The sequence below is a fragment of the Sylvia atricapilla genome, chromosome 27 (assembly GCF_009819655.1).
Source record: "Sylvia atricapilla isolate bSylAtr1 chromosome 27, bSylAtr1.pri, whole genome shotgun sequence".
NCBI classification, from domain to species: domain Eukaryota; kingdom Metazoa; phylum Chordata; class Aves; order Passeriformes; family Sylviidae; genus Sylvia; species Sylvia atricapilla.
This window is the reverse complement of record NC_089166.1, coordinates 134,192-161,635: the sequence shown is the minus strand read 5'-3', so window position 1 is coordinate 161,635 and position 27,444 is coordinate 134,192. Positions and strand designations below refer to the sequence as shown.

The window sequence follows — 27,444 nt, the reverse complement described above, 5'->3', positions numbered from 1 at the left end:
TAATTTTTCTCCTCTGACTACAAAGCAAGTCTAGACAAATAACTCAGATGCTTACACTTAAACCTGGATAAAGTAATTTCACTTCTGGGGTCCATATCTGACTACAGCTCTCCTACTGCCTTGCCTGGGCAAATTACTTCATTTCTGTCTCACTCACAGCCCCTTCAGCAGCAGCACAAGGATAAAAGATTTTATTAGTGTTGTAAAAGCATGGAAAATAATTGCATAGTAGTTTCTGATTAAGTCTGGGCAGAAAGAAGCACTGCATTAGAGCAGAATTTAGGTTTAGAAATACAAGTGTAGGAAGAATGTGCAGTAAGAACCATTTTCTCCATGCACCAGTCACAAAGGATCGGGTCTTTCTCTAAAATGTTTTATGTTATTTGTCAAGGAAGCCCCTTGGTTGATGTGCTGGCCTGACAGGCTGGGGAGGTCGTTACTGCAATGCTGGTTAAGCACTCTGACAACTGCCTCAGTGGAGCCCTGTGTTAAAAAATGGAGAGGCTGAGAGGGGTTCCTCTCTGGGGAGACCAGCAGTGAGAACGTTACTCTTCAGAGCCAATTAGCCTTTGCTTTGGACAGCAAATGCATGATAAGGGTTCAAAGAAGAGGGTCGGTATCTCAACAGGCTAACCAAAACCCCAGAGGGTGAAGACCTGCTGTTTTTTCTTAAAAGCATGGAAAAATGTGTTAATTCCTGGACTTAGTGTTCCCCCTCTCCCCTCCCCTCATTTCCATGCTTCTGAGAATGGGAGAACTCACTCTCACTAATGAAATCAGGAAGATTATCCCAGCTGCAGTGCTGGGATATGAGCGGACACGAGGCCCATTATCCCAATTTCCTCCGTAATGGCCTCACACCTGGACACTCTGTCAGGGTTAGTCAATTAAAAGCAGCTTCACAAACCCACATTTCACTTTAAAGCTCCTCTCGCAGGGAAAAATATCAGCCTCAGCAACCTTACAATTCACATGCTGACATGGTACAGTCAAACTGCTCCACCTATGACAACCCCGAGGAGTGCTCTGTACAGTTGTCATGTCTTCTCAATTCCCAAGTGAGCAGAAAGAAATCCATCTGGCTGTGAACAAACCAGATGCAAACAAATTTTCACAGGCTACTGCTGTGAGCTCTGTCTGTGGCCAGCTCTGCTTCTCTTCCAAGAAATAAAATGAAAAATCATTACTTCTCTTAATTGCTGCTCAGTTTTCCCATTCTCTGAGTTCAGTATGAAGACAGAAGGAATTTAAGGAATCCCTCTCTATTAATCTTTGGGTTGTATCTGGTTTCATTAGTTACCATCATGGCATAACGCAATTAGTGCACACATCAGAGATATATATTGGTTCTCCAGTATGTATGGACTCACGCTCATGGTAGTGAGACCCTGTTGATGCACTGGAACTTCTTTTTGCCTGTGTGAAGGAGCTAAGCCAGGTCAGCTCTGTGGGGATACTCTGCTTGCACAGAGCATGAGTGGTCCCCATAAAGTCACTATTAATTTCCTCACATTAACGGCACATATGAGATGGAAAGTGATACCTGGAAATCTTCTAAATAGTCTTGAGGGCAGCATGATGTGCTTCTAATGCTTGGGAAAGGCAGCACCAAACCCAAATGTTGAGCAAAAATCTTTCTGGTGACTTGTTGAGGGAATATGGTCTTATTTGTACCTTTGTGCTGATTACACACTTTGTTTCAGTGCAAAACCATCTAAAATGCAGCACATTTGAATTTCCTTCTGAATCCAATATTCTGAGAGTGCCCTTTCCACCACTGTGAGTATGAAGAGAACTTCTGGGCCCACAGTCCCCAGGTTATCCAGCCACAGGCATTGCTACCACCCACAGCACCCAGAACACGCCTCACCCGACAGGGAAGCATCCTGCACCTAGATTCTATTTTCACGGTAATGATGGAAAGCAGTGATTGGGAAAGCAGTGATTTTTCTGAGTTGCTCTTGCTAGGGATCATTCTGGCAGGTGCTGTGTGATCCTGAGAACTGTCAGGAGTACTGGCTGCTGTCCCCTCACCCAGCTGATAGCAAACTCTCTTGCAGCCAGGCCACACAAAACCAGTAGCATCAGGTGGGAGTGACTGGGATGGAGGAAGCTTCACTGGAGCAAGCATCCCACAGACACAACAAACAGGGCAGAACAGCGTTACATGGTAACAAGCACTCAGTGACTTCCAAGTAAGGATATTAAATAATTCTTTGATTGATCTGAAGGTGCCTGCTGCTGTGAGATACTTTACCAAGGGCTCACTCAACAGGAATATTCTCAAAACCCACTAAAATCAAGAAGATGCCCATTGGGAGCAGCTATTTAATATTTTTCTACTGCAGCCTGTTTACCTCAAAATTCAAAGTGGTAAATTACTCTGACACCACTAACAGCCACAGCTGTCTTGATAAGCCAGGTGCTTTCCAGCTCCAGCAGATACCATGAGAATGTCTTCAGACTGACCACTGGCTTACTGACACATCCTTGAATCTGTTCCCCTGATTATTATGATCATATTTTAAGAAATGGGCAGAAAAATGGAGAAGAACTTATGAGGATAAACTATGAGAATCATTGTCAGATTGTCTGTTTCCACTTGTCACTAGAAACAGAAGTAATGTTGTTGATAGAGATCATTTTGCTTAGGGAATATAAATCTAACCGTGATCAAATTCTGTTCCCTGTGAGCTAAACCAGGAACTCAGCTGCTGTCAGGATAGGGATTACAGATGCATTTACATGACAAAATCATGACAGAACAATTCTGCTCTTTACTTTTTTTCAAAAAAAATCTAGTAGAACTACGAGGAGCACAACTTGAAAAAGAAGCAACTGCAAAAGATGTATCCACACTACTCATCTTTCCACTTCTTATCTCCCACTTCCTGTGCTTTTGATACCTTTGGAGAAAGGGACAATGATTCCCCTTTTCCAGGACTGACCTGGCAGGAGTAACCTCCCCCTGGTGATACCTGAACTAGAGAGCCTGAGGCCTTCTGAGGAACAGCTCATCTCAGTCTAGAGATGACTGTTATGTTTGCCAAGTCAGGTGTGTGCCCAGGGGTGCTTGCTTCTTTCCATGAACAACATAAAGACCTCAGGTGATCAGTACAGAATGGAGAGACCTACAGTGTACACAGAGCAAAGCTGGGTAACTGCAGCCATGTGCAATCTCGTAAAATAAAATGATTCAGGTAACAGTGTAGAGTAACACATTGGTAAGCTCTGATTTCTCAGAGCATTTTCTTACCTTGGATCACAAAGAAACTTGGTTTTTTCACCTTCTTCTCTCCAAATAAGCCATTCTCGGAAAGAGGGGTGAACAAACATTCGCGTCATGTCTCTACGTTTGATAAGAAACATAGAAAGGTTCTCCATCCTCTGCTGAAAGTCCTCCCACTCCAAAGTGCCCTCAATGTTACCTGCATTAATGGCCTGAAAAATATGTTCATCTGTTAATGGGTGCAGAGAAGCCACCGCTACGTTCAAGAGAGGCATGACCCGATCAAAGGAAGACTGTGTTGGGAACTTCATATTGCACTGCAACAGGTACACTTCAGACAGGGACACTGGGACCACTTTGTAGCTGGAGCTCTTTAGAACAAGGTATCCTTTCTCTATGAGATCAAAAGTAAGTTTCAGGTATAGGTAGGACCCTTGGCTCAAGGTCTTGAGGTGAGAACTGAGTTTGCCAAATGTAGTGTTGTCCATTTTGCCATTGAGTGAGATGTTGTTCTGGATCTCCGAGCTGCTGTGTATCCGATGAAGGATGTATGCCTGCAGGTCCTGGTCGATGGCTTCATTCTCTTCCAGTCTATCCAAAAATATTCTGTGGAAGGGCAACAGCTTAATTATTTCCTACAAAGAAAAAAAAAAAAAAGATAGTCATGCTGGCAGTGTTTACCATTCATTAAGTAAACTTAATTTCTATTACAATAGCACCTTTGAGACTCCTTTAAGACCTTGCATCAGGGCAAAAACACTAACAGTTTGTGCCCTCAGGGCCTCACACTCTCACCTTGTAATCAAGCAGGTTGTGTGTGAAACATGACAAATAAAAACAAAGAACACTATTTCTAACAGTACATCCATGGAAAAGGGTGGTAAATTCACACAGAGCAGTGCCCTTGTTATTCCTATCCCTCCCAATCACGGATTGACCTCTCATCTCTTCTGCTGTCCTGTCAGAGGGAATGGACATCCAGATGGCAAATCTGAGGCCACAAGAAATTTGCTGAAGCTGGGGCCAAGAACTTCCCTGGGACCATCCTTCTGCATTCCACATCCACAGATGCATGGAAGTATCAGGACAGATATTAGTGTGTATTTTCCAGTGCAAAGCAACTATGTCTGTCTGCTGCAGGACACTGCACTCAGGGAATGCTCATCTACTGAACTCCTTGATGCAACATAAATCAAAGAATATCAAAGGCCTCTCCAAAGAAATTCTTGCCTCATGTGTTTTCAGCCACTGTGAGGAGAGGAGAAGTGATGCAACAGATCTGTACAAGGCCAACTCCAGAAAAGCCAGAAGCTCTCCAACAAAATAGAGAGGGAGAGCACAAGTGCAAACTCAAACTGCAGTGAAGACTTCAGGGATGCAAAAACCCTAATTAAATGAGGAATTTAAGCCACCGGGATGCAATTTACTTATAATTAAAAAAAAAAAAAGATTTTCTCCAAATTATATGTAATTTACTCCACTACTGAGCAAAAAATGGACCCCAGCACTGAATAGCAAATAGTCTGTGCTCTCCTGGATCTTGGGAAGCAGCTGCCATTACTAGGGACAGGGACTATGTGGAGGCTGGCTGCCCTTTCTTTACAAGAGCCCATCATGACAATGACACAGTTTATTAGTTTTGGGTCTCAACATACCTGTAGACTTGTCCTGACTGTCACTACCAGCTTCAGCCACGAAGGGAATTTTCCAATCATTTTGCTCAGAAACGATACTATAGTGTCTCCATAATCGGGTTTGTGAAATTCGGCCTCATTTAAACCATCAATTAATATAATGAAATCTTCATCAGGGATCTTCCTCTCTGACAAAAAGAGAAAAAGCATTTATTGAAAAGGCTACAGACACAAAACCACAATGTACTGCAACATCACTAGAGAGTTTTAAACCATGACCAGATATTGCCAAACAAGAAAACACCCACAGTAGCAGCACTTTTTAAATGATACATTAATGGCATATTGACATTCCTAAATGTATCCTTTTTCTTTTTGCAATGAGTGACAATAGGAAAGAGCAACCATGCTCCTTCCACAGTGACATTTCCCCATGCCAGGAAAACCAACTGCTGTCATGCTGTGCTGGCTCTACATATGCTTTGTGCCTGGTGGAACTGGGCAGGTTGGACCCAGATGCTGCTGCTCAGAGCTTGGACACAGTTTTAAAGAGCTGATTTGAACATCAGGACTTTGAATCTGGCAGAAGCTGCATCTATTTCATGTTGGATCTTACACTGTAGTGTGTAGGGTGGTAACAAAATTATCTTAACTATTTTTGCAGTCAAGATGCAGCACAGGCACAGCAATAAACATGATTCTGCAGGACAACAGTCTTGAATTCTGCAGTGCTCTGACAGTTTTCATGGCAACGAGCAAAGATCTTAAATTTAGTGACTGTCACAATGAATTAGTTATAATATGCAGAGAGGAAAAAGAAAAGAAGACAAAATCAATGCTGTATTAGAAAAAATTCTAATTCTGTAATCAGGACAAGGCTTGTCACCAGCTCCCCCCCAAGCTTTCACACAGGGTGTGATTTTCATGATACCAGTCCTTTCATGAAAGCTTCAGATTCTCCAAAGCCTGCTAAATAGTGGCAGAGAAAGGGAAAAAAGTCACCTCTACAGAAATAAATCAGAGCATGTTGCTGAAAGCAGTGCTGTGAACAGAACTGGTTCTTTTCACCTTGAGAACTGCAAGGACAGGTTTAGGATATGAAAGAAGCAAGAAAAGGGAAAGCCAAGTGGGATATTGAGAAAAAACGCCTCCCTGTGAGGGAGGGGATGCCCTGGCACAGGTTGCCCAGAGAAGCTGTGGCTGTCCCTGGATCTCTGGAAGCACCCAAGGCAGGTTGGAGAGGGCTTTAAGGTCCCTTCCAACACAAACCATTTCATGATTCTCAGTCTTCCCAGCTTCTCCAGATCCCACCTCTTCTCTTCAGCTCAAGAAGCGATGCAGACAGATTAATCCATTGCTTTGTTTAAACGCTCAGATCCAATCAAGAGTAATTTTTAAAACCATAATAAAAGAAGGTGCACGGGAGGTTGGGGCCAGCGCGGGGAACATCCATACCTTTGTGCAGGTTCTCCAGGGGCTCCAGGACGCCCCTCCGGAAGGAGGCCATGGGGTCCTGCACACAGGAGCGGAGGCTGAGCAGGCTCTGCAGGTGAGGCTCCCGCAGCAGCTGCTCCCGGTATGCCACGAACTGCGGCGAGCGGCAGAGCAGCGCGGCCACGTTGTGCACAAACTCGGGCACCAAGCAGGTGTAGGCGTTGTCAGCCTGGCAGTAGTGATAAGCTACGACCTAGCAAAGAGAAAAGAATGAAAAACTTAGTGTCTTCATCAGAGCCACGTCGGGACAGCTGTAAAAGCAGCACTTTTTCTTTTGGTGAGTTTGATCTGTTCTGGCAGGTGAAGTCTTTAAGAGCAGCGAGTGCTAAGTACCCATGACAAGAATCCAGACAAATCAGCTGGTAAAAACAGGCACTGATCCTGAAAAATGACTGGACCTCCCACTAGAGGAATAAATTAAACTAAGCTGTAGCTGTTTGCAGAGACAGACAGTAAGAGCAGTCAAGGACTTGGTGCGAGTAGTAACTCGTGATTGTTTTCTTGAACTTATTCTTTATTTGCTTTGTTTCCACACGTCAAACTCTGTGGAAGGGGACAGACAGCACTCTCCGAGTCCATCACAGTGAGGCAGTACCTCAGAAGTACAGATTCCCCTGAAATGCGGGTGATGTCAGGCTCCTGTACTTTACTCATACACTGTGATCCCACGCTTCATTCAAAAAATCAAATAAATTAAAAAAAGTTCCCTTTTTCCCAGCTTTCCTCTGATTTTTCCAGCTCAGCAAACTCTGCTAGAACCCTGCTACATTCTGCCCACTTATTAAAATAAGCAGAAAACCTTCTCAGGCCATGCTGCCAGCTTTCTTGTTTTCTTTTGCAACATAGAAAAAGCCCTCAAAAATCTGTCTCTGCTTGTGAATCCCTTGGGAGGCTGCTCTGCCACCACTCCACCTCAGCTTCTCCTGCTCCCTTGCTGCCTCCAGCCTCAGGCACTGCATGCCCATTTGGAATGAGACTCTGCCAGGGCACAAAGCTTTTCTCCAGTTCCCATTCTGGACTTGGTCTTCTTTTCAAATATAACTGAGTATCCAAAAATATCCCAGCAAGGCAGGTGGGAGCAGTTCTGTACCAAAACCACCACTGCCCTGGAGCACAGAATGTCACAAAATAAACTGCATTTTTGAACTTGGGAAGGACAATATAGCTGAGGACACTGCACTCCCCTGGAGCTTGGGGCAGCTGGGATAAAATGCGCCCATGGCTTTGGACATGATGAAGGCTTTCTGTTTCTCCACCTGCAATACCTATCCCTTGGATTGCAGGGACACTCCAGGGTGACCAGGGCAGTGAAGGATGGTACCAAGGAATGAACACATTAGGCTGTGGGGTGGTCACACACTGCTGGTTCAGCACTGGCTTTTAATTTTCAATATGAAATTACCAATGGAGTATAATGCAATAATTTCCTTTCCCAGTCAAAACGAGGTGTGACACATGCAGTGATGAAAAAGCTGGACTGTTATTTCCAGCATCAAGCCCTAATACATGTATTTAAGTTCTAATGGATACCTCCAAATTCCTTGCAGAATTTTTCCTACCAGCCAGTTAAAATATAATGAATTCCCTTAGAGAACAGCACCATGTAAAGTAATTATAAAGGTAATGATTTATTTTCATCAATCCTATATATTTGGGGATTATAACTTTTGCATTTCACAGAATGAAGTTTGTAAGTTGCCATTCCGTGATACCAGGTTCCACTACAGAAATTACTCTGATTTCCTATGCAATTGGTATGTAGACACAAAAATAAAGTCGCTTTAAATGAGAGGCCAATTAATTTTTTCCAGGAATCTGAAGAGTCCTGTCATGGAAAATGAGTTGTGCATAATACTCTTGATGGGAATGGTCACCACCAGATTTTGGGACACAATGCAATTACAACACAATTAATTTCAGCCCCTTCCCATACATTACAGTTGGACTTGATGATCTTAGAGGTCTTTTCAAACCTTAACAATTCTATGATTCCATGATTCCTCATCCTTGTGTTCGATTTACTGATGTATCAACTAAGCCTTATAACCAGTAGGATAAACATAATGCTTAATGGGTGGATCTGAAGCTAAAGCAGTAAGCAAGGAAGACTCTGGGAAGTCAACCAAAGCAAAGGCAGATTAATGTTCTCAGAAAATGCAACCTGAACCAGAATTTCATCTTGATGTTATTTATTCTCTGTGACATTTTCTCTATCTTCAAATCACAGAGAGGCTGCCAAAATCCAGTGCTGTGATGCTGTGAGTGGAGCCCAGTGCTGGGGATCAGGCTGGGAATCAGGCTCCTCACTTACATGGAGCTGGGTGGGAAGCAGTTTTCTCACACTGTAAAACTTTTCAAGGTTTCCAATCCTGTTCCACTCTTGAGAATGAGACAAGGTTAATGTGAGAAGTGAGTGCAAGAACCTCCAGGATGGCCAAGGGCTGATGTGGATGGAACTCACCCTGAACAGGTTCAGACTGTTCTTTCTACCCTGTATTTGTTGAATGCCAGTAATGCTCTAGGAAAGGTCCCATTCCAATTATTTCACCTTAAATACTTCATTAATTGTTCAAGGTAAATTTCTCCAGGAAGAGGGATGGATCACCAGCTTCACTGCTAAGGATTCTCTTCTAAGATATGGGCAACCACATCCAGACTTTGCTCAGCATCTGAAATGACCACTCTCTGTTCTAATCATGACTTCATCTTTGTAACTGCCAAAGCAGAATGATGAAGACATTAGTTGTATTCTCTCTAGGTGTTTAACCCAGGTCTTCAGGAGTCTCTTCTCCCAACCCTTCCAACACCAGTCTCCCTTTTTTGTCACAATCACTTCCCAGCTCTGCCTTCATCCAGCCTCATGTAACCTTCACCTTCCTGCTGTCCAAGGGAAACAGTTGCTGGATGAAGGATGTAAAAAGCAAAACAGCTATTCCAAGCTTAATGGAAAACACTGGTGGATGAGCGGGCAAAAGCCACACGAATGGAGCAAGAGGAAGAGGGTGAGAGGGCAAAGGAGAGGGAGAAAATGAGACACAAAAGAGACTGTGTATCAGTCATCAAGTATAGGGGGTGAGAATGGACTGAACTGTGAGGGAGGACAAGAAAAGGAAGAGAAGGGGAATAAGTGACATGGCAGGAAAGGGAGAAGATGACAGTAACAGCAGGAAAGGCTGGAAGGACAGCATGAACATCAAAGGAGTGGGAGGATGTGGAGATGGCTCAAGGGAAATAGGTTATTTTTAATTATTAGCACAGGCCAACTTTAAGCAGTTCTCCATCAGTACTTCTGAAACAGAATCTGCTCCATTTAGGCAGCATTCCTTTGCCATCACACCTCCTTTGTGGTGCGTCTTGGCTTCCTTCTGGAAGCGCAAGGACAGCCAACCCTCCCTGGACCAACCTCCCAGATTCCTGAGCTCACAGCAATCAACTACTTGTTGCTCCAAGCCACTCCCTCCAGAGCCCTTAAAGGGCTTTGGCACTGCATTTTAACCTTTAACAAGATAATTTTTTTGACCCATCCAAAATAGCTTCAAAGAAAGGCAGTGTAACACTTTGACCTGCCACTACGCCACATTCCAGGCACAACGCTGGCTGTGATAAGGAAATGGCCATCAGCACTGCACATGACTGTGACCCAGTATGTGACATGTGGTGACCCAGTTTATTGGGAAGGTTCATTACTTTTGCAAAGCTTAGTATGCTGCTAAATGCCCTCTGGAACTCATTAGTGGTCCAGAGCATCAAGGCTCAGCAGCAATGAATCTGTCCACCTCTGTGTAAAGGTACAAGCATTCTCTTTTCATATGCCTGCAGCAATGTTAGTGATGCTTTGCATGTGGCTTGGAGGATGGGGAGAAGAGCCTCTGAGGCCACCAGCTGTGTTCAGCCTCAGCAAAATGCACTAATGCAATGGATGTGCAGCTCCTCCACCAGCTGCTCTGCATGGGATACAACCCATTAGTGCAGCTGAACTGGGTTTCAGGTCCATTTGTTTAAGTGCTGCTACCACAAGCCAGCATCCAGCTATACACAGCATCCAGCAACCCCAAGAATAAAGCTGTTCAACGGGTTAGTTAAAACTGGCTAGTCAATCCATTAAAAATCCTTTGTTGAGCAAAGGATAAACCTTCAGGGAAAATGGAAGGCCAGCATGGCAGGACTGAGTCGAACTTCTGCTTGCCAGTCAGCAGTTACTTAGTTCTAAAATTAATGATTTGTTCATCTCTGACATTAAGAGCTAAATGCAAACTTTGCCCCCAAGAATTTACTGTAGAAAAACCAGGCTAAAAAATACAACCCTGAGTAATCCAGAGGAAGAAAAGCAACTGCTTGTTCACCTTTCATTTCTGTCATCATAGATACACCACTTCTGAATATTGGGATAAGTGACATTTTCAAAGGGAAGGGAGTGGGTGAGAGGACAACGAGCTTCCCACCAGCATTCTGGAGCCTGCGCCAGCCATTACCTAAGACTATTTGTATATTGATTAATCTGCTTTTGTAACGATCTGCATTTCTCCAGCACAGTGACCTCAGCTCAATCTGAGAACATCCTGCTCTGCTCAGTGCAGGCAGAGGTGGAACATTTGCACACAGCTTCATCCAGCTTCTCACATATGGTTCATCTAGCTCCTAAAATAACCCTGACAGTTGTGGCTGTCCATCACTGTCAACACTTTCTTCTGTACTTCAATTCTGACTTTAGTGTAAATGCGACTATAAAACACACACATTCAAGAAATACTTTTCCACCCAGATTGACCAAAGGGTTCTTCCCTTCTTTTGGCTCTTTTTCCTTCAGCCAGTTGGACAAAACCTGTTTAAGAAGACCATCAGCAGCTCTTTTTTCATTCCATAGCTACTGACGCAGGAATATGCTGTTCCTCTCCCCCTCCAGCACTAAAGGACATTTTAGTATTTTTTTCTCTTTCTTTTCTTTTTTTGTGCTAAATTTTGGAAAGCCTTTAGCTTATCTATATGAAGGTTTTCCTAAACTGACCCACGAATGCCTGTTGGAGAATGTGGCATCAGACGTTCACATTTAGAAGCTGAATTATTTTAACCATCTAGTTTTATTATTGTCTAGTAGCCATTTGGTGGTTTTCCTCAGCTAAGAGTTCAGCATTTTCAAAGCCTCAAAATTCTCATGATGCCTCAAAGGCAAGACAGATGTGTGATCAAGTTTCTGAAGGAGGCGACTGCACGGACAACGAAGAGCTCCACGCTGTTATTTTAACAGATTTCCAATTCTGTTGCCAGGTCAGTAATGCTTTTTCCCCCAGTGTCACTAAGAGACATCAAATCCCACAGCTGCAGTAGGACAGGGAGTGTTTGTTTTATCGAGGAGGACATCACATGGTACAGCTCTTTCCAAACAAATCAATCCATCTGCTGTTGACAGCAAGGATTCCTCAGTGGCGAAGCTGAGTTGTGCTACCCAGGAGGCTACTACGAGTGCACTACGCACATGACTCCCAGCTATCAGCTTGACAAACATCCTTAACCGTTTTATTTGTCTTTATTTTTCTTCCTGAGGCTTGATAATCCATCAAACTCACTGTTTGTAGTCTGGTGCACAGCCCTTCTGGAAAGGATTTTGATGCAATAAACCGAACTGCTGTTTATGACAAAGAATGTGAACAGGAACATGGAGCTCAAAAGAATTAATTACAAAATTGAACAAAACAAAAAAACGCCTATTTTTTTAGAACAATTTCCCTTCAGGGCAGGAAATGAATCTTTGAGTGAGAATTTAAGCATGTGGATGTCTTCATCCAACACACCTGGAAGTCACCCACTCTTCCTAAATAACAAACCACTAACACCTGGTTACATGTCCCTTCTAGCATCAGTTGTTCAAGGACCATTACCTCCAGTGATCGCTTTTCCTTTGCCAGCCAGGGGATAGGAGATGAGATGCTGGTCTCCAAGGATCCCAAAAAGGCTAACAGCAATGCTGGGAACAGACCCAAGGCCTCTGAATGCTGAATCAAGACATGCACTGCTCTGAGTCATCCCAGGAACTGTTTGCTGAACACGATGGAGCTTTTTGTAATTTCCATGTGCTGTGTCAGCAATTTGGTCGTAAGAATCAATTCCAAGTGCTCTAAGGTCAACTCATCAGCCTTAGCATTGATCCCTACATCAAGGGCTGATGTCTGAAAGCTGGGGACTGTTATTTCTGGAATTTGCCTCCATTTACAGTAGTGAAGATTTACTGGGATCTTAATGATCTTGCTCCCAGTGGGTAATCCTGCACTATGGGCAGCACATCTCCCAACCTCAGCTGTTGGGTTCTGACAGCAACAACCTTAAAACCCTTCCTAAAGAGTCTGCAGCCAACGTATAATAACCTATTTTTACTTTAATTTTTACTCTGATTTTTAATTTTAAAAATTGTATTTTTAATATAATTAAAATTAAATTTCAATTAGTTAAATTTAATTTAAAAGGATTGCTTTTACCTCTTTCTCCATTGATCAGAGATGCCAAAAAAGCTTCAGTGAGTGATCTATGTCATGGCTGTGACACAGTGTTTGAAAGAGCCATATTCCTTACCTTTTCCAGGAGGAAACTGAAGGTAAAACGGCATCCATTTATCAATTACATACCCAGCAGGACGACTTAAGCACTCAGGGGAAGTGATAGATGAGGTATTTTAAGCAGAGATAGCACACTTTACTGCCCTTTCTGGTAGTCTGCAGAGCTTCAGATTTGCAAGAAATACAATGACTAATGCATCCTGAACAAAACCAGACCTGGGCATTGCATTCCTTTCAAGAACTCCATGTGGAATAGGAGAGTATCAAATCTCAGTATTTATTTACACAGCACATGCTCCCTGCTTGGCCCTCTGGGTGCAGCAGGAAAGCAGAAAGGACAATACAGCATCTGGCACAAAAAGCCAAACAAAACATGTCCTGGCAATAACTTAGAACAGAGACTTTTCTTGCTACTTTCCTCACCACTACAGAATTAGGGTTAAATCTCAGTAATACAATAAAATTCAAGCTGTAAATCTTGTCCATAAGTGACAATGTTCCATATGTTCCATACAAACCACTCCTGACATAACAGCAAATGATTTGTGTATTGTTCCAAAGGCTATGGTCTACTTTGGAGAATTTTCTGAAATATTCCCAAGTGCACACACAGCATTAACACTCAACTAGTGCCTTTCCCAAGTACAGTATTTTCCCTTTTCAAACAAAACACCGCTCAAACACTGGGCAATTTTGTTCTCAGTGCTGAAGAAAAAACACAATTATTTCAGTAATTGTGTAATATCCTAACATTTGTAATGAGAAAGTAGGGTGGCTGTGAAAGACAAACCCTCAGAGTAAGAGGGGAGTGTATTTGATGTAGTGAGAGTTTCATTTTATACAAATAAATTTTCCTGGGTAACAAAACTCCTTCCAGAAGTCTCTCTCGAGGCTCCCCAAGTAAGCATGTGAAGGCAGGGATTTTCTGAGTGACTTCAAGCAGGAGAACTCCCAAGGAATCCCATTAAAAGGGACATTTCTCAAGGCCAAAGGCCCCGGGGGGGTCTGTCAAGCAGGAGAACTCCCAAGGAGTCCCATTAAATGGGACATTCTCAAGGCCAAAGGCCCGGGGGCCGTACCTGCGAGGCCAGTCTCCGCATGGCCTCCTCCTGGCGCCGGCGCATCTCGGGCGTCCCCGGGCAGCTCCCGCTGGCGATGGACGGGTGGGCAGAGGGCGGCTGCGCCAAGGGCAGCTCTCGGTTGGCATCCACGTCTGTCCGAGGAAAGAAGTAAGGCAAGCACTAACGTTATTATTATAAACCATGCAGCTGCTGTTTCCTATGCATCACAGTTAAAATACTTCCCACAAATACTCTGGTTGGGATTTCAAGGATTTCCAGGCCAGAGGCTTCTCAAGAAACTTCTTTTGGAGGCAGGAAAGGACCACTAAGAAAAAGCCTTGAGCTTGTCTTATTCATCTTCCTCACTGTAATTTCACTGACTTTAAAATAATGACCATAATGGAGCAAACTGGCAGGCTCTGCCTTCAGGTTTGGCGGATTTGAGTGCAGAGCTTTCCTGCTCTGCACTTCTGCCAACACATCCTGTCTTGTTACGAACAATCGCTGGTTAATTTGGTTCCAAGTCCTCCTTCAGCACAGACAGCCAATTTTTCTGAATTACAGGCCTATTTTCTAATATAAATAAATGAAGCACCCCAGCTAATACAGCCATCTGAAGTCCATTAATTTAATCAGGCGGAGAGGAGTAGCACAAGGATCTGGAAAAGGCTTGCAAGCAAATAATAAATTATCCTGGAATCATCTCTGGCAAGTTTTACTGTGTTCTAGTGCATTTTAGCTTCTTCTTTCGCCTGATAAAGCAGAAATTTGCTCTACCAGCAGATTGTTAAAGAAGCTCCTCCACCTGGCCTTTGTGGATAACATTCACAAATGATTTTTATTTTCATTCCTAAGTACTCATATGGAGGATTTTTGAATGACACCACAACATGCAGCACTTGGGGATGTCTAATTATTGATTATTTTAAGAACACCACCACTCTGTGCTGGCAGAGGGTTTTCCTGACTGGATTGTTGCAGACTGGAAATAGACTGAGCTAGACTGGAAATAATCATGCAAACAATGACCCATTTAATGGCAAACAACAGAGCAGGACGACTGCTGCCTCCATAATTGAACCTGAATGTGTTAGAATGAGACACATTTTTGATTCTGAGCATAACACCACTGTCACCTGTATTAATTTTATGTGAGAGGGATTAGAACTATGTGGCTCTACCGAAGCCAGTTTAATTAGCTGACTGCACAACTGCTGTAGCAGTCAGACCACCTGGTTAGCATGTATTAATTAGCATAGATTTAATAAGCATAATAGATTTTTTTTTCAGCTTGTGGAAAAAGAAATTACAAAGAAATTTATCACAAAATCAGAGATTAATCACAGAATATCCTGAATGGGAAGGGACCCACGAGGATCTTGTAGAATAATTATTATCTTCTATAGCTAGACTAGTACCTGTGATCTCTCCAGGAAATCAAGTCAAATTAATTATTGATTCTGAAGGTTTCCATCCTAATAATTAAAACTGAGGAATCACTCAGCTTTCAACTCTATGGACACACCAGAGTGAACTAAACAATGTGTTAGGTGGAACCAAGGATCTTCATCATCTGTGGGCAAAGGGTGCAGGGCACCTCATGTGAGAAATCCAGCTTTTAGTCCAGAAGGAGTTAAGCACAGTCATCTCTTTAATGTCCACCATCGCCCTAAGCAGATGGAGGACACACACTTGCAGTTGGTGCACTGCAGAGCTGCAGTTAAAATATAGAAACAAGCCCTGCCTTTCATTACACATTGTTCATGTAGCTATGACAAGTGACATTGTTCAACATGCCAACCTCAGTGACATTTCAGCTCTTCCGACAGGGCTAGAGGACAGCATTTCAGTAAACAGATTTAACGACAGCTTCACTGAGATACAGTGACCTACATCCTTAAAGATACCTTCATGTACCTAACTCAGTATTTTTAGTCCTGTCTTACTTACTGAGAGCTGAGTGATTTTAAAATGCTGTCATCTCCACCAGCAAACCTGCCAGCGAGTAGTGATAGGAATTGGTTGAGACCAGAGGACGGAGAGCAATCTTGGGTCCTGAGCCTACATGGGCTTGTGATCTGCATGTAATATTTATACCATGATTCAATGAGATAAACAATTCATATGGGAAGAAGAATGCACTGGCATGGATTCGTAATCACAGAATACTGCCTGCCTGATCTGGCTGGAGATGTCATGGGCAGGGTCAGATACATAAAGGTCAGATACGTGACCTTTAAAGGTTGCTTCAAACCCAAACCATTTTGTGATTCTATGATTCTAAAATTGGAGTTTTCTCAGTCAGAGAAAGTCTGTGATGTTTCTAAGCCAGACAAGTCAGAGATGCTATTCTGATTCTTCAAAAAGCACCTTTGGAACAGGAGCAGTATAAAAACTGCCTGTAGCAGTATCTAGAGGGATTCCAAGAGAGCTGAAGAGGGACTTTACACCAAGGGCATGGAGTGATAGGACATGAGGGAATGGTCTCAAGCTGTAGGAAGGCAGATTTAGATCAGATATTAGGAAGAAATTGTTCCCTGTGAGGGTGGGGAGGCCCTGGCACAGGTTGCCCAAGGAAGCTGTGACTGCCCCATCTCTGGAAGTGTCCAGGGCCAGGCTGGATAAGGGTTGGAGCAACCTGGGATAATGGAAAGTGTTTCTGCTTATGGCAGGGGGTTGGAACGAGACAACCTTTAAAGTCCTATCCAACCCAAACTATTCAGGGCTTCTATGACATATTTCTCAAAGCTCCTTCCTTTGCTTTACAACAAAGATTAGGCTGAGTTTTTGGGCCTGAAGAGAAATGGGATTATTTCAGCCAAGACCACTCTAAAAGTCAATGTGAAAGCTCTCTGAGTTTTGGAGACCAACGTGCTGCTGTCCTTACGTTTTGGAGAGGCGTGGGGGCTATCTGAAGCAATCTGCCTCATCCTGGTGCCGTGGCAGCTGAGTGCCACCAGCCTGGAGATGATGGCCGTTTTGCCGAAGCCGATATTCCCGACGATCACCACGCCGCGGTTGATGCTGGCGTTGGAGCTCTGCAGCTGCGCGTCGATCTCGTGGAACACCCAGTCCCGGCCCACAAACACGGACTCTGTGGTGATGCTGGGCACCTCGAAAAGCAGCGGCTTCAGGGAGATGTCGGGGGGTCTGTAGGGTGCGAAGCGCACTGGAAAGGGAGACACGGGAAGAACTTCAACATCCATGCCAGAGGGGGAAAGCGAAGTTTGGAAATGGATGTTTATCTCACACAGAAATCTTTCCATTACAAAAGGTGAAAAGAAAACACAATTCTGTCTCATCCACAGGTTTGTTGTGAAAGCATCTGTCTCATCCACATTATTTTCCACCAAAGGCATTGAAGATTTTACAGGGAGTATCTCAGAGCTGGGGAAAAACTGTGTCTGGAAAAATTAATTTTCTTCTTAAATCCACCACAGTTAAAGGCCCTGGGCAAAATGCTGCACTCTGCACAGCACCTCCTGGGAGACAGGACTGATGGTTCAACCTAGAGACACACAATGTGTGTTCACCTGTTCAGTCCAATGAGCCCACAATCTCAGCACCTGAAAGTGTTCAATCTAAGCAAAATAATTCAATCTAAGCAAAGTTATTTCAGTTGTTCTGAAGTAAATGAGTTAAACCAGACTGCTGACAGGATGTTCCCGTTTGGCAATTAAAGCATCTTCTCTTTTCACAATGAAAAATGGTGTTTTAAAGCACTGTAAAGTTATCAAGAAGAGCAAGAAATACCTCCCCAACAGACCATGTGTGCTGGTGCTGATGAAATACTGTACAACTTCTGTACAGCCCAAGCAACAAATTAAAATACTGAATTGAAACACTGACCACCATTTGCAGCCAGGCCTTTCCTGTGGCTGAAAACTTCAATTCAAGCAACCCAGATCTGGGTGTATTATGTTAAACTGAGCAAATGTCTGAGTTTATTTCCTTTACTTGCTTTAGACTGCAACTTTTGGATAGTAGGAAAAATTTCTTCACTTAAAGCACATGAAACTCTCTTACCCATAACACAACAGTATTAAACACATACGGTGAGGAAAATCGCTTATAAAAACAACTTAAGAAAAGCATACCACTGCCTATTACCTATACAGATCTGCAATATATTGGGGGAGTGGGAACTAGCCTCTCTTCTATCCAAAACCTCACCCAAAAATCTTGGTTCTTCCCATCCTGCTGCACTGCTGACATTTGCTTTTTGGAGAAGAAAATGCACAGTACATCATAGCCATCAGCTTGTGCCTTGGCTTACAGAAACCTGAACAGCCTCAAATCTCCAGGGATGAAAATAGGGAATGCAAAAATTGCCTTCCCCATCCTATTAAAAACCTGTCACTGGCATGAACCATCACACTCAGAGTGTTGGGATTCCTCTATTGCTCCCCTGCTTAAAATAATTGATTTAACAAAAAATAGCAGAGATAATCTCCCATTTAGTCTCTCTCACTGGGATTTTGGAACACTGGGAACAGACAGTGGGCTGTAATGTGTCCCCTAGCACAGGGCCAGGAATGTCCTCACTATTTCAGCCCACTGCCAAGACTAGGGATATTAAAATTAAACACAGGTTTAGGATTTCCAGATGCAACAAAGAGCTGCTGTTTGTAACAGCTCAGATTAATGCAATTTCACAGCAATAGCTGCAAAATGCAGCATTTCAGGAAAGTATCACCCCTTGCATATGCAATGACATGAAAATATTTCCAAATAGTGATAGGTTTCCTTTTTCACATCTTCTTCTCCCTCTCTTTTTAAAAACAGCACAGCACCTCAGGTAGGATCAGAAACAAATTTTAAAAAATTGAAACACTGCTGCTATTATAATGCAACTGTCATAAAAACGGGGAAAAAAAACCCCAAAACGCAAAAGCAAAATATGTAGTGCTACAAGGGTTTTACAAGTGTGTCTGGAAAACAATTTGATTCTGTTCCTACAATAAAGTTGAATGTTTTGGATGCAATCACTGCAAATTACACAGCCTTGGCAAGCTGCTGCCTCCGAACATATGGAAATTTGGTCTGTCAAACTTTGCTTTCTTCACTTACTGCCTGGTAATGCACTTTCTAGAACTGGCTCAGCAGCCAGGAGGATTTCATTACAGACTGCCATTCAAAGCTCACAAACCCACTCTTTGGGAGCTCGTGCGTTTGGTACAAAGCCCAGTCAGGCTGTACCAGGTTGAGCATGTGGGGTGAAAAACAGCTCCCCAGTTCCTCTCACCCTAAGATGGTGGGCTCAAAAAAACCCCTAGAGAACAGGGAATTTTCATGTATGGCCAAAAGAAACCCCTCTTCTACGCACAGGGGAGAATAAACCAGTCTCATGGCACAGAAGCAACATGAAAATATCCCAAATGAGCTTTCTCGGCCATTTACTCATCTGTGCAACAAAAAATTATGGGGCTGAAGCATTAGCCTGGTGATGTGCTGCAGACCCAGGACTGTCACAGTGACAGCTTAAGGACGTGGTGGAAGACTGAGCTCAGATTGAAAGAGGGATGTAAGTTGAAGGGTGGGCTGAAATCCCAAGGACATGGAGCAAACCAAGCTGGAGTTAGGACAAGGGCCTGAAGGGACAGGACAAGAAGAATGGCCAGAGGGCAGTGTTGGATGAGGTATTGGGAAGGAATTATTCCCTGTGAGGGTGGTGAGGCCCTGGCACAGGGTGCACAGAGGGGCTGTGGCTGCCCTTGGATCCCTGGAAGTGTCCAAGGCCAGGCTCGACTCTGGGGCTTGGAGCGTCCTAGGACAGTGGAAGGTGTCCCTGCCCATGGCAGGGGTGGCACTGGATGAGTTTTAAGGTCCTTTTCAATCCAAACCATCCTGCGATTCTGGTTTTCACACGGACATGGATGAAGTGGCTGCAGCCCGAGTTCCCCACGCAGATACCCCCAGGGGTGGAAGCCCCCAGGGCCCCGCTGTGCTCCCACCTCGCAGGTCCTGCTGTGCCCGGGCGCTGGCCACGCTCTGCCGTGGCATCCGCAGCGATGTTCGCAGGGGAGTGTGTCTCTGCTCATCCAGGTAAGCCAGATCTTCCAGGTGGGCTGAGCTGGTGGCTGCCAGGAGAAAGCAAAGAAGTACATCACACCTGGCTTTTGGATCTCATACTCTGGTTATTGTATTTTTCAGCTTTTAATGAAAATACACAGAGATGTAACTACCTTGAGACAACAGAGCTGACGTGAACCAAGTACCGTTTCCCCTAAGAGGAAGTAAAGTGTTTTTGGTGCCTTTTTCTGATGTTTCATTGGTATTTGCTCTGGTCTGGTCTCCTGTTGGCGTTTTCAAATAAAGAAGATATATGGAAAAACAGAGACTGATCTCAGTTCTGCCAACCACACTCAGTCATGTCTGTGCAAAGCTGACAGAGACATTCAACATTTCCTATAGGTGAAAGACAACTCACTGCTGCAGCTTATGCTGAAGTCCACCATCTCTTCTTCACTGATTTCAGAGGTATTTATTTTGGATATTAACATTTATGTGTCGTTAAAAAAACCTGAACTTTCAACAGCCCAGCAAAAATACATTAATAAATTAGGAAAATGTTATCTGAACTAATTAAGATAATTTTACTATTCCAATGTGACTTGCTTATGGGAGAATTTATTTTTCTTTACAATGCTGGATTAAATCGGAATACTTTACTGGTCTCTGCTGAAGATGCCATCACTACACTGCTAAGCACAGCTGGGGCAGACAAGAGCTAACACTGGCCACAAAGTTGTTTTAAAAGGTGGTAAATTCGAAGAGCATACTCTGTGTAGTAACTCAGCACTGCTCATCATAAGGAGCTGGTGTGCAAGATGTGCTCCTGCTGCCCCCACAACTGGGCTTCTGGAAAGTGCATAGTAAGTGCTAATGCTTCAATCTCCGAGATCTACCATGACCCAGATGTATGCTACCAAATCTACCAGTCCATTTTGGCCTTTACGTTATGCAACAAAGTGCAAGGTGAGACTAATTGCAGAATCATGGAATAGTCTGGGTTGAAAATGACCTTAAAGCCTACCCAATCCCATCCTGTGCCATGGGCAGGGACACCTTCCACTATCCCCAGGTGCTACAAGCCCTGTCCAGACCTGCTTTGGACACTTCCCGGGATCCAGGGGCAGCCACAGCTTCTTCAGGCACCCTGTGCTAGGGCCTCACCCCTCTCACAGGCAAGAACGTGTTGTAAGAACTGCTCCCAGTTGTAAACTGCTAAGTGACAGCAGGGACACATTACATTCAGTGACTGCACTTTGTAAACTGCTACAAAAATGGGTATTTTCATGCCGCTTTGGAAGATACTTGGGGAGAACCATAAAAAAAAAAAAAAAGCCAAAAAGAAAAAAAGGAGAAAAAAAAAAAAGTCAGAAAATGTAAGTGCTGCTATACTTTGCTTCCCAAGAACAGACTGTATACAAATTCAACTGCACTTGAAAAACAATAAGAGAAGAGCCTGTTTTAGCAAAGCTGTGAATTCATGATTACCTTAAAATGTGGAATACCATGGAATATCACCAAAAGAAGGGCAGTTTTTTGCCCTACTCCCAGCTACACTGTCTCCACACTGATGACCTTGAGGCTCAAAATTAATATACTTATTTGCTGGTGGGTTAATTTTCAGTTGGATTAGTCAACTAATCTGGTTTATCAAGTGGTCATCCAACATGTGTCACTGGAGCAAGGACATGGAATTGGCAGCTCAGCATTAACTCTTTGAGCAATGTCCCATTTACAGACAGACTTAAACAAACCCTGAAACTACACTTGGTTTCCCTTTCCCGTCATTCAGGCACAAAGATAATGAGATTAAACTGCTTGGGGAAAACCACCCATATAAATCCAATACCTAAACCCATAATTTTCTGGTGCCATAAGCATATAGAAGCTGATATGTGATAATTTGATGATAAATGTTAAGCCAAATCTTGAATTCTCATCATAGTTTCTTCCACGATTTAACCAGGGACACGAACTGTGTTATCTGATATAGTACTTCAAAGCAGCAAAATCTCCATCAAAAAATAAACATCCAGAAGGAAAAGTTGTTCCTGAGCTTTACTGGATAGATAGTTTCCTCCAGAAATAGTATTTGCCTCTAAGTGCACCAAGCAAGTCAACAACTTCCAAAGACAATTAAATCAACACACATTTAAATTATGGTGCCCAGCCTACTCTGTTTGCTTTGGAAGATGTTTGCACATTGTCATTTTTAAGGAATTCATCTAAAGCAAGCAGGCTATGCAAACAGAGTTTTCGAGTTTTTTCTATCCCCTCTCTTCAGTCTGAAATCTCAGGTTTTCTCTTGCACCTCCATGTTCTGGGCTTGTATTTCACCATCTATAAATCTCATTTCTACATTGCTTTTAGGTCTGTGACTGGCCAAAGTGGGATTAAAAAGAATAACTAATCCAGTTATGCAATGCAGCCTGGTTTCACCAAGGGATGCTGATTTAACAGACAATATCCCAGGCTCTTTGGGGTATCTTCTCAGAATCGTCTCTGGGCTTTCAGAGCAGCGTCCACCAGGACTCAGAATTCAAAGTGTGGATCTTTCCACATGTCTACACAGACACACAGACAACACGTTTTACCCCAGAAAAGTTATCCAGCAAGAAAAAAATACGGAAAAATAAAGGAATAGAAGTAATTCCAGGCAAGCAGCTTGCAGCAAAGCTTTAATATTTCTAATTCCATCACTTTTTTCTGCCCTGCTGTTACCAGCTTCAGGGGAAACACTCAGCAGGCTGGTAAAAGACATCAATAAGGTATGGCACAGCATCATTTAGAAATGTTTTCAAAGAGCAGACATGAATTTAAATGAAAATAATGTTGATTTTATGCCAAGACAAAAAATGTCAGTCACTAGCAAATGCCAGGTGATGTGAGGTGTGAGATGTTTGGGTCACAGTTCACCAGGAGAGATGGGACTCAGAGCAAATCTTCTGTAGACAGAAAGTACCACCATTCTCTTAACTCCAGAGCCCTTACACTCTTCAGAGATCAGACACTTGATTTTACTTGCAATCAATCTTTGAAATTGTAGAAATGGCACCTTAAATCCAAGACATTTGCATTGTAATGACAGTAAGAATCTGTTATTTTGTTTTTAAACATATTCTCCTGTAACCCTCATTGGACAGTTTGTAAAAAAGTACAATTTTCGTAAAAAAGGCATATATATATATATATATATATATATATATGTATATATATGTATATGTATTTGTGTATATATATATATATGTATATGTATATATATATATACACACGTATATGTATATGTATATGTATATGTATATGTATATGTATATGTATATGTATACTAACCATTAACCACCAACAGAAACAGTTTTCCACAGAAGAATTTTCCATTTAGAACCAGTAAGTTAACAAAAAAACCCACTTTTTGTCATTCTTAAGGATGATGACTCCAGGAAGGAAATTTCTTCTTGGATAAGGAAGCACAAGAAATGCTGTGGCTCTGCATGCTGTGTCTGGCTCTGACCTAAAGGCACAAACATGAATTTCTTACCTGCTACTGAATTCGGCCGTGGCATAAGGTAAAGAGGAATTGACTGCACTGACTGGGACAGGACTGTTTCCAGGTTCCTTTCGGGGATTTTGTTGAGGCTGTAGGTGGAGGCCGACATGTTCTCGTCCACGCGGTACAGACAGGAGTCCATGCTGGATTTCTGGGATTGCCACTGTTTCAGGTTTCCCCCAGATCCAAGTTCCTTACTGCTTTCCCCTCCATATTTAGTACGTTCCACGTTTTCAGAGTAACTTGTCAACGTAGCTTGAGGGAAGAAATTATAAACAAAATGAGTAACAAAGCAAGAATGGCTTGAACACACACTGCTCAATGCTGAGCTGAGCCATGCAAGAGCCAAAAATGATCTTCATCATATTTTCCACATCCACATAAATCAGAGATTATGGATTTTAGTTTAATGATAGTGTTTATGCTTTTGACTTCTAAAAGAACATTTAAGCTCTCATGTTTTGGCTCATGCTGTTAAAAGCCATTTGTAATTACAAAGAGTATTAAAAATTCTGTGCTGCATTGTATTCAAATACACCATTCCAGAAAAAAACAGAAATTATTTAGGAGGAACATTACCATGGTTCTCATGTCTTTCAATTGGCATAATAGTTTCTACCTTTCCATTTCCAGGAAATGTTTGCAGAAGTTTGCAAGTCTTGCAAGGTCTGACACTAAGAAGCCTCCACTGACCTGCCTGAACAACCAGCTCCCATGGGTGAGTTTGGTTCAGAAACTGAACCCTTACCTCATGGTGACTGACAGTTTTCTATGAAGCTTTAACTGTAAACCACTCAGTTTCCCCTATATTATTTCATTTTACAGATGAGGACGTAGCTATATTGACTTCCTACTGGGAATTGACAACACTCAATTGATCTAGAACATCCCCACATTCTCCCCATTTGTATTAGCCCCTGGCTGTAAATCCCTTTGGGCTGTTGACCACCCTCTCATTTTAGTCCCCCAATATATTCATTCAAGTCATAATTTCAGTCACTGAGACAAGGACCCAACACTTACACTAACTTATCTGAGTGTGTTAGAGAAACACAGAATGGTTAGAGTTGGAACGGACCTTACCATCCAGTCCCACCCCTTGCCATGGGTAGGGACACCTTCCCACTACCCCAAGTTACCCCAGGCTGTATCCCCAACTTGGCCTTGGACACTTCGAGGAACAAGGCAGGAGCAACCTGGGATAGTGGAATTTAGAAGCACAGCTTCTCTGGGAAACTTGTTCTTTATCATCCTAACAGACTCCACAACAGCTTCAATCTTCACCCCTATTTCTATGGCTTGGTCAGTACTGGCTTTCTTTCTAGGGAGTGGGCTTGGTATCTTCGCATCCCATCAAATGTTCCAAAAATTTAGTTACTTGCAATGTGTTTTGAGATTTAAAACCAACACATGCATCTGCTAAGAACTGGCATTTATTTATTGGGGTTTATACATAGGCTTGTTGTCAGGAAAACATATTTATGATTTAGAATAAGAAAATTAGCTTCACACACTCACTGTTCACACACTTCTCTTCCTCCCTCATATTGTCTAAGAAATGCATTTGAAATGATTCTCTATAAAAAACTCCATTTCAAAGACTGGATTTGCAGGGCAAGACATGCCATGTTTTCTATTCACAGAAAAAAAACCCTCATTGATCCATTAGAATCCATTAATTTTAAAAGCCTATCTCAGTATGTGACTAATTAGTCTTTGTAGAAACAAATCAGCAGCTGACATCAGTCATCTTTCAACACATCAAACCAAGGGAAAAACAAAATAACCATGTGTCAAAATAAGTTTTCTTTAAGTGAAACAACAAAAAAGAAAAAGAGCTATTAAGTCCTGCTGCCCCTTTTTCTAATCAACCATTTGTGTTCATTTTAAACATAATTTTCTCTGGTTTACACTAAAGCCGTTTTATGTGCAAACTCGTCACTGAATCAGGTATTTAGGACTGTTCTCTGTGGATTAATTTACCTGCTGAAAAGCCCTGGATAATCTAAATGCTGCTACACATGATGAAGTGATGGCTCTATGGATTTAATCTCTTCAAGGAGCCATTATAAACCAAAATAATTTTAACTTTAGCTAAAAAAACAAAAGCATCAGATTGGCTGTGAGTCAGCAACACGAACTGATACGTGAGCGTACCTCCCATAGTGTGACCCCACAGCTGCTCAGACACTACACCTTCACAGTGACAACTGGAGAAGCATATTTCAGAAAGATAATTCCAGAAAATTTTCATTACCTCCAACTACTAACATGCAAAGTGATATTCAGGGGAGAGAAGCTGTGAATGCCAAGGTGGCAGATAAATACATTGAAAGTGCAAAGATTTGGGCAGCTCTGAAATGGTCAGGGAGTTGGATCAGGTGATCATTGTAGGTCTCTTCAGACTGAAATACTTTAATCTAGTCTAGTCTAGTCTATTCCATCCTATCCCATCCAATTTTATCCCATTCCCATTCCCTTTCTTCCCATTCCATTCCATTCCATTCCATTCCATTCCATTCCATTCCATTCCATTCCATTCATTCTGACGAGAAGAAACAACCTCAAGTTGCACCAAGGAAGGTGAAGGTTGGATATTAGGGAAAATTTCTTCATTAAAAGGATGGTGAAGCCCTGGAACAGGCTGTCCAGGCCAGTGATGGAGACATCATCCCTGGAAACATTCAAAAAACATGTGGATGCGGTACCTGGAGACAGTGCAAGGGGACTGGAATTAGCTGATCTTTAAAGGCCCCTTCCAACACAAACCACTCTATAATTCTATGATTTTTAAACACAAGGACACCTCATTAATCAAAAGTTTAAAAAATGCACCTTTTAACTGAGAGCATTCTCTAAACTGGGAAGAGATAAACTGATGAACTCAAATCTATCAAAGAGCAGGAATTTTTTGCCTTAAGCCATCTGCAGAGAGGCAGATCTTTCAATCCCATTCTCCAAGGGACCCAGCACAATCGAGCACAGATGGGACATGCTAGGGGTGCCAGGGCAGGAGCCCACCGGCATGCAAGAGGCTATGGGAGAACCCTTGAGGCTCTTCAGCTACTTAATTCCAGACAAAAAGGCACAACCCTGGTGAAAAAAAATCTTGCCATGCCTGGGCCCTGCTCCATCAGGTCACCGACCACAGTGTGTTCTGGCAGCTGCTGGGAGCAAACAAGACACTGGAGGGATAGGGAAGGATGGGATAGTGTGTGAGTCACACACGAACAGGAGAAACCCGACACGCACAACAGCTGAGGTTCTCCATAGCACCAAAGTAATACCACAGTGACATAAATACAGACAAGTGTGCATATAGATCTATATACTTATAGATATATAGCTGTATCTCCAGTCTCCAGATCATCTGACTGCTGGAAAACCCATAATGAATGTGGAAAGCCCCTTGGATGAGCGTGCAGGCAGTGCAGTGCCCGTCACAATCCTGTCTGCAGCTTTTCCTGGGATTTGCTGAATCTCTGTCCTCACGATCCCAACACACCCACAGCACCAGCACCACCTGCATCAGCTTCAAGCAGCTTTGCAGGCATACGGACTGTGCTGCTAGGAGGGAATACACTCCAGAAGTGCTGAAGTCACTTCACAATCCCACCCTGCTTTGAGTACTCAAGATTTACTCCTGTGTTTCCTCTGTGAAACTTCCTTTGCCAATGTGGCTTGTTCCCCTTGGAAACAGAAGTTCTGATTTGAACTTCTTGCAAATAACATGGGTGAAATATTTTTATTTCTTTAGAGAAATAACAGAGCTGTACCAAACCAGCAGCAGCCCCCCCCAAAACAGCACCTGAGGACTACAGACAGCACAATGCTTCTGAAGACAGTTTTGTGTATTTACAATTTTTGTATCACAAATATTACTTCTCATTTAGTTGCAAGTTGGCCTATGCCCTGGGAGAAC

The 27,444-nt window shown here is 42.9% G+C and overlaps 1 protein-coding gene across 1 annotated transcript in view; it reads right to left on the bottom strand.

The window, feature by feature from the left end:
• The window catches only part of TANC2 (tetratricopeptide repeat, ankyrin repeat and coiled-coil containing 2), a 136,341-nt gene that overhangs the window by 37,888 nt on the left and 71,009 nt on the right, over nt 1–27,444 (bottom strand). The window contains exons 8-14 of the mRNA XM_066336714.1: nt 23,514–23,777; nt 19,921–20,046; nt 16,854–17,135; nt 13,985–14,118; nt 6,319–6,550; nt 4,885–5,051; nt 3,257–3,864 (exon numbers count right to left, since the gene is read on the bottom strand). Of these exons, the coding sequence (XP_066192811.1) occupies nt 3,257–3,864; nt 4,885–5,051; nt 6,319–6,550; nt 13,985–14,118; nt 16,854–17,135; nt 19,921–20,046; nt 23,514–23,777 (1,813 nt within the window). The remainder of the gene's footprint in view (nt 1–3,256; nt 3,865–4,884; nt 5,052–6,318; nt 6,551–13,984; nt 14,119–16,853; nt 17,136–19,920; nt 20,047–23,513; nt 23,778–27,444) is intronic.